At 37.7% G+C, this 13,341-nt stretch overlaps 1 protein-coding gene across 2 annotated transcripts in view; it reads left to right on the forward strand.

Annotated features, from left to right (window-relative positions):
* The window catches only part of grik4 (glutamate receptor, ionotropic, kainate 4), a 397,525-nt gene that overhangs the window by 190,234 nt on the left and 193,950 nt on the right, over nucleotides 1-13,341 (forward strand). For both annotated transcript variants that reach the window (XM_084125539.1, XM_084125538.1), the window contains exon 3: nucleotides 7,136-7,270. In XM_084125539.1, coding sequence (XP_083981665.1) covers nucleotides 7,189-7,270 — 82 coding nt within the window. In that variant the 5' untranslated portion in view covers nucleotides 7,136-7,188. The remainder of the gene's footprint in view (nucleotides 1-7,135; nucleotides 7,271-13,341) is intronic.

Genomic DNA, 13,341 nt, shown 5'->3' on the forward strand with positions numbered 1-13,341 from the left:
ATTTTAGGGGTTTCGCACCAGATAGTTCTAGGAACTTAGTTCTAGGAACTAGCCTCCAGGGTGGTTCTCCGAGAACTAATGGTTCCCCTAGGAATGTTTTCCTGGTTGCATTTGCATCGCCAGTAGGAACTCTGAAGTGACATAAGCCGGGCTTGTTGTTGTGATTTTTATTTTGATGGCGCAGCGGACCGTTGACGTTGCTTAGAACACCAGAGCCTGAGCTAACAGTGCTCACATTCTCTGTATTCATTAATTTACGATCTGTCTAACAGTCCTGCCAAATACGTTATTAGATAGAACTGTCATACATAGAAAGTAGACAGTAATGAAAAGTTATAAGCGTATGCCGTGTGGTTGATGTCCAGTGTTGTTAGCTGAGCGGTCCCTTCAAAGTTGCATTGAATTTTCTCCTTATCGTAAAGGTTAAGAGGCCCATCTATCACATATATCCATGTTCGTAGAGTTAGTTTCTGGAGTAAATATATAGGCTATAATCTGTGTGTTTACACAGCTTTTTTTTTAAAAAAATGGCGAGTACTGGTGTTTCGCGTGCGTTCTGCCAACCGGCGCACACTAACGTCACAGATAGTCCCTGTAGTGCTGGTTTAGACCCTACTCTGAAGTAGGAGCTAAATAAGTTCCTCCAAAATGAGTTCCTAGAACTATAATAGTTCCTAGTTCCTGTGGTGCGAACACGCCAATATCCGGGTACTTCCGCCAATAGTTCTAGGAACTATGAAAAGGTTCATCTGGTGCGAAAGTATTCAGGTGTTAGGCCACGCCCCCTACATTGTGAGGACATGCTGATGTTACTTTCCTTCTACTGTGCAACACAACACAACTTATTTCAAAGAAGTGTTCAACATTGGACCTCACTGACTTTCAATTAATGGACTGATAAATTGTTTAAAATATATTCCTATTTGTCTTCCATAAAAGCAAGTCTGTCGTACAGGAACGACATGAGGGTGAGTAAATGGTGGCAGAATTTTCATGTTTGAGTGATTTATCCCTTTAAAAATGGTAAAATACATCATACTCTTCATATCCTGAATGTCAGTGGCTGGAGAGGAACCGAGAAGGTGGACATTACATGATGCAGTTAAATGTGTCAATTAAAATAGCAATATTTAATGTATTAAGGGGGGTTGTGATGTAGAGGTTAAAGACTTGGGCTGGCAGCCAAAACTTTTAGGTTTGAACCCAGTAAGGGGTGATTCATAAGCGGCATTGTGCCTTTAAGTAAAACACTTAACCCCAGTTTACTCTAGGTGAACGCTCTCTGTAATACATTTATTGTAAGTTGCTTTGGATAAAAGCATGCTAAAAGGCTACTTTATTATTTACTGTATTAAATTACACAATATTGATATACAGTTTCCAAAAATAACACTTTTTGGTACAAAGCAGATAAAGACAAAACAAATAAAATTAGAAACATTTATTCATTAATGTTTTACGTAGTAATCCAAAACATTTAAAATAAAGTAAATGATTTTATAAGTTCACCTTTCTCTCAATGTTACAAAAATAACACATTTAATCCTTAAAGTTTTTTTTATGGCACTCAGCAATTGAAAATCAAAATGATTTTTTGAGTAGACAATTCAAAGGTGGCACTTACCAAAATCTGGCTCTCATGCACTGTTGTTATTCCACAGAGCGTGTTCAACCCCAAAAGAGCTCCAAAATGCACCATTTGCAGGGCAACTCAGCCGGGTAGCTGAGTAGTGATTGCCTAATGTGACTTTTGAATCAATTATTTTACAAATTCTTGAAATAAACCACTAAGGCTGCATCTCGAAATTGTAAAGAGCTACTTCTAATGTGGAACGATGTTTGTTTTGGCAGCGTGACACAATGAAACAGCGGCCCAGAGTGTGTCTCACGGCAATCCTGTTAAAGATTCCCTGCTTGCATTGTTTACATTTGATTCCTCTGAATAAAAAATAAATAAAATTTAATGATGAAATGTCATGTGTAGATTTCTGACAGACGATTAATTTAATTCTTGCTGCGTATGTTTACTTTCATCCGCTTCCAGTCGTTTACAACTTGGAGACTTCAAGAAAAACATCAACCAGAAACTTTATTATCCATTATGAATGGTTATGAATTCTAATTGTATTCACAAAGTATTTACCCTGCGGTTCAGTCTTCTCATTGACATCTAGAAGAGCAATCCTCCTCCCTGACTTGCTTTTTGATTGGCAGCGAATGTCAGCCGTGAGTGCAGCATAAAAATGCTGTCTGTCAGTCTGGCCGTTGTTTTTGAGACGAGAGCTTTGATGGACACTTAGAGGTATTTGGAGAGAATATGTGATGAAGCTACAGTTATGAGTGACAGGTTTGACTTGTTTGCGGTGCTCGTGGTCCAGCAGCCTTTATCTAGCTTTAATTGAAAACAGCTTCTCAATTGCTAGATCTTAATTTGATGCCTTTAACAAAGGGATGCATCCTGGGGACTGAGACAGGACTAATTAATGTTTGGATTGAATTACTCCATATTGTATAGAATCAGTCACTTGGCTTTAGTTGTTAGATATTTTTGCATTGGCTAGTCAAAATCAAACTGCTTCGCCTGTTTTACTCCCCACAGCGAGCACTTGTCTTACAAAGACAACCTTCATGCTATTTCTGTGGTATCCCATTACTGATTCAGCCCTCCCCTCAAATGACTCAAAAAATCTTCCATGTCACCATGGCAAGCCATTCCACCTTTAACAGTTTTTTTCTGAACAGTGTTTGTTTAAAGGGAGAAAAAAAGAGGGGAAAAAAATCCACTGCATGGCTTGTCTGAGCAGAGATGGGTAGCGGTTTGAACTGAAGACACAGCGGGTCTGATTCACATGTTTCCCTTTGAGAGTGATGACAGATTCATAAACGAGTAAGAAACGGAACACATTCTATTTTCATCCTTCTGTTCATAGTCAAAAGACTACATTGTATGCTGTGTGGCGTTTGCAGGGTCTCTACTGTATTTTTAATTGCCTGTCAGTTCCTAAATGGAGCCTTTTGCCAGATACATTTCCAGCCTCACTTCATATTAAAAAACTTCCTGTATTTCCAGGATGAGTTTCTGATTGGTGTTAATGTGTTTTCTTATCGATTAAAAAGTGGTAACTTTTGTGAATGAGGTGAAGAAAAGGTTGTGATGGAAAAAAAGAACAAACTTAGGGATTTGTTCAACTGGACTGTTGGTTTTGTAATGGATACAATTCTAGGTTTTGCACTGAAATACCAAATGCAAAAGTGTTAAATGGATAATTCACCCAAAAATGAAAATTGTCTTTCTTTGGAACACAAAAGAAGATCTTTTGAAGAATGTTTCAACTGTTTTTGTCCACACAATGAAAGTCACTGGGGTCCAAAAATCCAACATTCCAACATATTTCAAAATATCTTCTTTTGTGTTCTACAGAAGAAAGCAAGTCAAGGGGCCCTATTTTAACAATCTAAGCGCATGGTCTAAAGCACATGGATTCCACCATATCTTTATGTAAAATTCTTTTACATTGTAATCCTTTTATTTTTAATATTTGGCATGTTTGTGTGCTGCTGCGTGTCCCTGTGTGTGTAATAAGCAGAGTGTATGTGCGTTGTGCACACGCCTATAGTCTCATATTAGTAATGCGCCCTTTAAATAAAAAAACAAAAAAAAACAAAATACTGCGCCATTGACTTTAGACCAGGTTTTTGTTGGTCAATGACAGTCTATTTCTGTTGCCTCAAAATAGCAACTTGCCATCAATGTGCCTGAACACACCTCGTTTTCAGACCAGCACGCCCATTGGGCGAACATACGGCTGCAAATGCATTTGCTATTTAAACAACAGGGGTGTGACAACGAGACACTTATCTCACGAGACGAAACGAGACACGAGATTGGGTTCACAAGAACGAGACTAGACAAGATTTTTGCACAATTTTTCAGAAATCCTCAATGACAAAATTCATGACTGGAAAAATAGTATGCAGGTGCATTTTGAAATGTTTTAACTAATAATCTTCTAATGCATGTAATTTCAGGTCTACTTTATGAGTATGAATTATCAAATGTATTGAAAGAAAGTTATAGGGTTAATGCGGTGAGTTTTGAAAAGGCCGGGCAGAGAGAAACGAGGCTGGTGCGTTTGTCTCTACAGTTGTTCTTGCGTTACGATTATAAGTTCAGAAACGGAGCCTCCCTTGTCTGTTGTCCTTAAGACGTTACATTACTCTCTCAATATTCGAAGTGCAAACAAAGACCAAAACAGAGACCAGAGCCACAACTACACAGTCCAGAGATGGGCATTGGGAGACAGACTAGTATTGTATGTGTGCAGCCTAATTTGTGCGCATCAGGGAGTTCGTGTTTTACTTTCACTTTCAAATTAGTGATCGCGCGTACTCTGTGTATAGGGAACTAGGTGCTAAGCGCACATTCTACAAGATAGGACATTTATCAGACGTTTAGGCTCTGTTGCGCAACAAATCATTCGCCATCGTCACGCGATCATTGAACTGTGATTCCTGCTTCACTGATTGCGACGGCAACTCATGCTGGATGAGCGGAGCAGACTTTTACATTAGTTTATAATGGTTTTTATTTTTTTATAAAAACAGCAAAACGACTGTTGAGGAGAATGTGAATGTAGCGGTGGAATATTCTATGCTAATTTCACCCTCACGAACTAACTAACTAGCAAAAAACACTTGCGTGGCATTGCGCTGGGTGTATGATAGGGCCCATTTAGGTTTGGAAATGAAAAGAGAGTGAGTATGATGACAGAATATTTATTTTTAGGTGAATTATCAATTTAAATAAATACATCCATGAGATATTTATTTTTACACATTAGGCTTATTATTTTGCTGCTAATTATTTCAGAGAATGAAAAACCCATAGTCATTTTAACAGCATGAGATTATAGACATTTATTAACTGTACAGCAGTAAAAAAAAACAAAAAAAACAAGTGTCTACAAATGTTGTTTCTGTTCTGTATTCTGCTGCTGAACTTGCTTTGCTCAGGCCATGCGAAACCATTGAAGTTGATTTGCTGTAATTGCATTTGAGCAAAATGATTTGGATGTGCATGCAATTTCTAATTGTCATTACATCCTGCTTGAATAAATGAATTAGGCATGTGTTTCCTGATGCACATCCTTTCTTGAAGTCTCTGTCTAGCTGCTTGATCCTTGATGTGTGTGTGTTTGTGTGTGTGTTTAAATGCTCTGCATAAGCAAGAGAAGATAAGTTGTAATGAGTAAGCATTTTACAGCTTACTGTATTTTCTCGTAACGTTATCGAATAGATGTTAAAGGTGCTGTATGTAATTTTTTTTTTTTTAAGTGTCAAAATACCATAATATGTTTGCAGATATTTAGGAAACATGCTAGTTCACAAACATGTTTCTGCTTTCCGTGTCGGAATGTCTTGTTTTTGTCTTGGTCTGTGTGGTCTCGCCCACTGCCAATTTAACCAATAGTATTGCGACTTGTATGGAAGAAAAATAATGACAAATTTATTCGAAACAAAAAAGCATGTTGAATTTCACCAATTGAAAAAAAAAAAAAATTAATAATAATCCATTGCATTAACAGTAGACGTCTTGCATTTTAATGCATTGCATTCAATAATCCATATCCGCCTTCCAGACTTCACTTCCAAAAGTCTGTTAAAAATACAACCTATAATATTCGACAGGCAATTTTCGGTCCATTTTATTTAACTTTACAAATTCGCTTCTGCAAATTCAGTGGTTCAAATTCGGCAGAATATTCAACACTCCACATCCAGATCTGATGGAGCCTACTGAACAAACATTACATCTGATGAAAACATATATTGCTCTCGGTTGCTTAGTTTCCTTAACTTTATATCATGGTTTGTGTGACGTTGTGCTGTAATACTGCCAGGCAATAAACTGGATCAGAGATTGCAGATTCTACCCGACCTTAAAAGCCTCTGCATACATCTATAAAGCTCTATGACCAGAGGCATTTTAAAATGAGGAAATTTCAACTGATCAACATACATTGCCAGGCTCGTCGCCTTCCATGGTCAGTTGCGCTCGTTCCTGTTGCGTGTCCTCAATCTGGCAACCTGCGGAGGAATCAACTCTCTCCAGTATTTTGAATTTGGACTTTATTACCCATTTTAACTGCTAGCTGTCAATATAACATACTGCACCTTTAAACTAGTAATGAACCTATACTGTACTTTTGTAAATGTGATAAGCATCAGTCATGTTTTATTCAAGTGGCTAATCTGATTGTTATTTTTAAATTATATTTGGATAATTCAGCTGGTATGAAACATATGTTGGTAGTGACATGAATCATTAATGTAATTATTAGACATAGAGACACTGTAGTTGCATTGTCTCTATTGTTGCAATAAGCAGCTGAGCGTTTCACAGAATAGTAGTTTATTTATTTCCTGAAATTCAGCCAATTTGAAATGGCCAGCAAACCAGAACATCATTGTATGGTTCCCATTTAGTCATGTTTGGGGTAAGTTTCTTGGAACATTCTTTTTAGGAGAAGAAAACCTACAGTATGTAGTTTCCAAAACAGTTTATTGGTTATATGATTAGGTTTTTCTTCAACTTCAAGCACTTTTACTGTATGTGAGCGCTTTGGATAGCGCTCTGAAGGGAGGGTGGGATCTTATGCTTTCGAAGCTAGCTTGCTATTGATTGATTGCTATTGACAATTTGCTCCGAAATTGTCTACCCTACCTTTAAGCTCAATATCTGGTGGTGAAAATGGTGAAAAAGTGGTGAAAATGGCAGTATAGTTGGGCAAATGCTTCATGACTTTTAGAAAGCATAACAATTACAGCAAAGTTCTCCTGCATTGTATTATTATACACTTTTGGACATTAGTATTTTGTTGACTAACTAGTAAAAGTGTAAAATATGTGTTTTAAGAAAATGTATTTTCTAAAAAGGCCAAAGAAAATACCCTTTAGTTGAAGAAGCACCCAATTATAATGTTTTTAGGAACCAAAAAAGTTTAGCAAGCTTTACCATAGTGAAATAAACTAGATTTTTTTTTTTGCCACCAACAAACGATTGTACCAAATGCGTATGTAACTCCTTTGATTGAAAAGTGTGTGCTAAATACTTCTGTTGTGTTTTGTGTGGCAGGTGGCTGTGTGAAGGGAAACCCCCAGGGCTGGACCCATGAGGAGTCAAAGAAGATGCTCGCAGCCTGGGCGTCTCTGCTCTTCTTAGCCATGTGGGTGAGAAACGCCACCAGTGGCCCGCTCTCCTTCAGAATAGGTGAGTATTGTCTTCCGCTTTTAAGCTGTAAAGCACATCTCTATCGATGGCCTGGATCTCTCGTTAGTCCTCACGCTGAACGGTGTAATTTGTAATCACTGTTAATTAAAGTGATGGGGTTCTAAACCAGATTTGCTGCCTTAAGGCAGACTGTAACTCTCAGAATTAACACACTGGAAAAAGAAAATGAGCATATGAACGCTGCTTTTTATGTTGATGTCGTAAACAAAGACTTGTAGAACAATTAATGGTTTGCAACACTGAGGAGGAAGCTGTCTGACTCATGGAGGTCACTCACTCTATAAAGATTCCTATTCAGTTCACTTTTCAGGGAAACTGGCTTACTTATACTGTCTGAAGCCACATTGAAAATCTAGGATTCAAAAAATAATAATTCAACCTAGAAATAAATCCCAAAAGTTTTAGGGTGTTTTTAAGGGATTTTTCAGATTTTATATGACTTTAGATGAATTGAATGTGCAAATGAATGAGGTTGATCCAAATACCATCTTGTGGTTTAATGGAAGCCAGAGCATCTGACCATCTGTAACAAAGAGTCACATGATCATTTCAAATCATGCTGGATCACTTACTTTACACAAACTTGTGGAGTTCATTAAGCTTGAGTGCTACTGTCATTAGCTCAAAAGAGGAACAAATCAAATAGCAAGTCATTCTGAAATTCATGTTAATTTTTCAAGCCGAATTTTCAATAGAATTTGTAATCAACAAAAAAACATTTTTGGGTGAACTATCCCTTTAGAAATGAAGAAGTTACATCAGCCATAGCTTTATCACCCTCATATAAATACTCAATAACCAGTTCAGAGAGCAGTAGATGATGCAGTTTATCAAAGGTTTTGCAGCATTTCAAGTAAATTATTTGAATACACTTTGGCTGTTTAAAGCAGTTATGTCGATCACAAGATATTTCAAAACTCTGCGTTGTATCGCACTTTAGACTTAGCATTAATGTAAAATTACTTTCAATTACATCCTGCCAGAAAGAGCACTAATAATGTCAGTCATAATGCTGAAGTATAATTAAATGCTAACAAAAAATTAGTGAAGGCCTCAGATACTCAGTTAAGAGATGTTGTTTTTGTGAGTCGTGTTTATTAGCACCCGCACAGCCTGTCTCACTGGAGAAAAGCATTAAAGGACCTTCCCCTCATTAAGGAAATGAATGTTCAAAAGCTGTTTAAACTGACTTCATTATGGTTTGGAACTGCACGGACTAGGCGAACCGAAAGAGAAAGAGCGAGACGGAGGGAGAGATAGCAAAAAAAGAGCCCATTTAATGTAGGTCTGGGCTTTCAGTGGTGATGAGAATGCCATCTAATCTATCTGGTGCCATATTGAGCAGTGCAAAATGTAAATTTAGTTCCAGCTGATTTAGCAAAGGGAATGTGTGTGGTTTTTGAATGTGTTGTGTGTACAAGTGTGAAGCATGTTAATTCACTGTGGTAAGGCTTGGTTGTGAGATGTTTGCGCTCTGTAAAAAGAGCATTGATCTGCTTATTTTCGTGGCATATTACAAAAACAATCCCTCTGATTCCAGCGGCTCAGGGATCAGATGAGGCGGTGTGCTCATCTACACGAAACAAGCTCCTGCTTTCATAGATCAATTATTAAGCAGCCAATGCAATCGCCGCCTCTCCTGAGCTTGCCTCTGTCATCTCCTTTGTCATTCAAACACTGAACAAACCGCTCCCAACTTACACGGGTATAGTTGGATAATTAACCGCCGCTGCTCTCCTCCTTCTCCCATGTCTCCTCACCTCCTACACCTACAAAAGCACCTCCGGATCAAGCCCTGTTTATTGCTGTCTCGTTTATTTGACGATTAATTAAAACGTGTGGTTTCTGTTTTTACCACTCTGATGCAAAGCGGCTCTGTCGATGCTTGTGTAAATAGCGAGGGCGGCATTAATGTCTTTTCTTTCCCAGCACGTTGACGGGATGCTGACTTCTCTGCAGGAGATGATATTTAACACTGCTGCTCTTTCAGGCCCAGAATGTCACTGGATGGCTTGCACAATGAAAGCGTCAGGCCAAAATAGCATCACATTGCCAGGCAAACAGATATGTGGTGTTTGGATACTTGTCCCCAAATTGGGATGTGTACAGGTATTCACACCAGGCTTCATAGCCTGTTAACTGTCAGTGTATTGGTAGTGGGACACTTGGAGCGCTTTTGTATTACCTTTTTTCCACATCTCATATTTTAGTAATCATCATAAATTAGGTATAATTCGACATTGCGTTACCATGAAATGATAAAAAATTTGGAGGACAGACATATGGTCAGACATATGGCTTTGATTTTTGATTTTAGCAATTAGAGTTCAAATGTAACTGTTTCTATAACTTTTTTACGCTTTATTTTTCTGCTTTTACTTCCGCAATAGTCTGCTGAGTCTTAAATAGTCTTATTTAAAAATAGACCAAACTTAGGTCTGAATTCAAAGCATTTCTAAATTATAACCATTTAAGTTAAGGGGAAAAAAATTACAAATTGTGAGGTCTAATTTTATAATGATTTTGTGCTGCTTGTTTGTGCTTTTTGGTGCATGGTAGCTTTATTTGTTTTGAAGAGAATAGCTCAGAAATTCTGCTAAATTTCTTTGGTGTTCTACAAAGGACAGATAGTCAAACAACATGATGGTGAGTAAATTATAATTTTTTGGTGTCTATCCATAACAATTGAGTGTCTATCTGTAACCACTAGCTTAATCTCTTGGCCATAACCAGAGATACCAGCTAAGTTTTAATGGAAATTTACCCCATCTGTTTTCTTATTGTGAATGTTTCATCCGTGCTTGCGTAACATTTTTATTTTTTTTAATTTTTAGCTCATAATTTATAATCTTCTTGTGAAAGTACATATTACTCAAGTGACGAATGCTGGAATTCTCCAATCATTTAGTCTGCTTTAATCCCTTGTTTAAGGGATTAATTGTTTAATCTTCCTTACAATCGACCACTCAATCGCATTCAGATCCGCTAATGCAGAGTTCACACTGCACGATTTTAGCCCCGATTTTCACTCGCCGACAGGTTTTGGGAGATCGCCAACAAATGCCATGTGACGTGTTGTTCCATGTCAGACCTTAGACTTATCAGACTTTATTATATTAAATATTAATCAAAAATGCTTTACACCTTCACAAAATCCACACACTCAACCCAAAATCCACACATTTAACACCCTAAAAATGACATAACAGCTTATATAGTGTTTTGACCTCGACAACCCAACTGCTTTTTACTGCAAACTTGCGACTAACGTTAGTTAACTTACTAAAGGCGGCGCAATCGCTTGTTTGCTAAGGGTCGGGACTTAATAAAAATATAAAATATTTTTTTATCTCGTTGATCTCCGATGAGAGACGGTGATCAGCGCGAGATGCATGCCGGTTAGAAATGTGTCCGAGTGCAGTCCGCCTTGCTCTGATGTCATGCACGTGTCGGATTCTGCAGTTGCGCGCAGTTGCTCTCCATCGACTGCGCTGATCAAAAGCATGATGGGAAATGACTTGCTGACGACACAGCTTAATGCTCATTGGTTTAAACAACCGTGATGTTTTGTTCTCTTTTAAAATGTTTGATTTTAAAACTCTGATATCATGTTTTATGTGTATAAATGATGTGTGAATATCCCCAAACTCTCTGACAGTGCGATCTCTTTATGGGTTATGTGATGTCATTTTTATAAAATATATGTATATAAAAACACATGTAGGCTATGTATTAAAGAAAAACAAAATCAAGAAAAAATGATTGATAAACACGTATTTGGAATGGAATTAAATAACAAGTACTTTGGGTGTCTTGTTCATTATATTTATTTTCATATAAAAGCAACAAAGCTTAAATTACATCCAGTTTATTAGCAACACCGTGCACGAGGGTGAATCCCGCAATGTTCATCTTTGATCTCACAGGTGTCTGATCCACTACGAGAAGAGAGATCTATCCGTCTTGCCTGCACTTTTTTTCACTCCCCTCACTGCAGCCGCCTACTCTCGCCTACGTTTCAGGCGAGGCAAGGCGCATCTCAAACAAGCCTATTCAAAACTCGCTGAAATTCATTTCTCACGAGAGAAGCAGCGCAATTCACTTATTAAATAAAAGTATTAAAATATTAAGAATTTAATTAAACAACTTTTCACAGCAAGAAGGAAATAGCTGTCTATGAAAGAAAAAAGAAAAATTCTCGCTACTGTATATCAGTGTTAGTTTATACAGTTGATAAAGGTATAGAGAGAATTGAACATTTAAGCTCACATGTAGTCATTTTATAGCTTCATCTATTGATTCTAAAACGTATTTATATTAACTTTATATATTTATTCAAAAGTGTATTTACATTACCTTTATATATTTATTAATTTAAACTCTGCATAATAATAATTGATGAACTAAAATTGTTCATGTGTGATCGATTAAGGGTATAATTACATAAATAATATCTAAAAAATGATTATTCTAAATAAGCATTACTAAAAGCCAGACGATTTTGTCTTTAAAAATCACATGTAGTGACCTTTAATTTGGAGTAAAAACAGGTGGAGTGACTTTATCCTTTGCTCACAGCTGATTGGTCTAAGTTCGGTTTGCAACCTCTTACCTGGAACATAACCTGCCCCGGACCAGGTTAGCCGGGGAGCATTAGTTACTATGGCGATGAACACTGCTAAAAGCCAAACCACTTTCTTGGTGCCTAAAACCCAGGGTTGGCGCAAACTAAAACATGGCGCAAACTTCATAGTATAGGCCCCAGAATATCAGTGTTTTATAGATAATATCTATAAAACACTGATATTCTGGGGCCTATACTATAATATATTATATTTACAATAATAAAAAACAGAAACGAAAGCACCAACTCTCTTTGCAGAACACACAATCCTTGCTCTCCTCGTCTCCCCAACCATTTCCTCCTGTATAATTTGTTTTTCTTTTTCTCCTTTTCACTGCAAATCAGGGCACAGACAATTTGGATCACAAATCTTCTTGCAGGCTATCATTTTTAACAACAATTTCAGTCTCGCACGAGAACTCCGGTCTCACGCACGCGTGTTCTTGCGTTATTTCCTTTTCACTTCTCGCGTGTGTTTGGTTGTGAAACGTAGTTTGCGGACCTGACAGAAGTTGTTGCCGATTCTTTCTTTTGTAAAGTCATGCGGTGTGAAACCCCCTGTCACCGATCCATCGCGCAGTGTGAACACAGCAGCAACTGAATGTTACCCCAGATAGTCGTGTAGTGTGAAAAGAACAGTGACCTGACTATGAAAATGGTGCAGTGTGAACTCGGCATTACATCCAATGAAAAACGTAGTCCCCGCTTTACATTTTTTTCTTTTCCGATGATCCGTTTCACCCAGATGTACGTCACAATACGAAAGAAAAGATTTGTCGCTAGTTCCAATACGTTGCGACTTTATTCAGGAAATTCCTGCAGAACTAACTGGAGCTATCAGACAAATAAACAAAGTTTTGGTGTTGGGGTTGTGGCTTACTGTAGCAGTGAGTTCGATTCTGGCTCGTGATATTTCTTTCCCAGTCAAAAACAAGAAATGCTTTTATATATCCGGAAGTGTTTGTGAATGATTTTTTTCTGTCTGGCTATAAAATGATAAGCTGTAAGTTACAGAGTTTGAATTGCTTCCATGACTTTTTTCTCATGTGTATTGAATAATTTACGGTGTGCGTGTTTGTCGGCCTCCGATATAATAAACTATGAGGATGTAAAGAAAAATCAATGCTGCCACCTTCCCTTCCCTCTCAATCTCTAAGTACAAGCGATCGTTCATAACACAACAAGAAAAAGGAAATTTATAGATTTTCCTTTGGATAGTACATTTTGCCCCACTCATTCGGTACCCGATAATATCTCAGAGCGCCATCACTGTCACCTTCCGCTTCTAAAATTCCATTCAGACATGACCTAATGTGCAATAGAGAAAGCAGCCGGAGAGAGCTGATTGACTCTTGTCTAAGAAGTAGATGACCCTCTCAGCTTTAATATACCTTCAAATGGTGACCAGTAGCTGCTTTCAGTCTGT

This window comes from Abramis brama (assembly GCF_963993115.1).
Source record: "Abramis brama genome assembly, chromosome: 10".
Lineage (NCBI taxonomy): Eukaryota > Metazoa > Chordata > Actinopteri > Cypriniformes > Leuciscidae > Abramis > Abramis brama.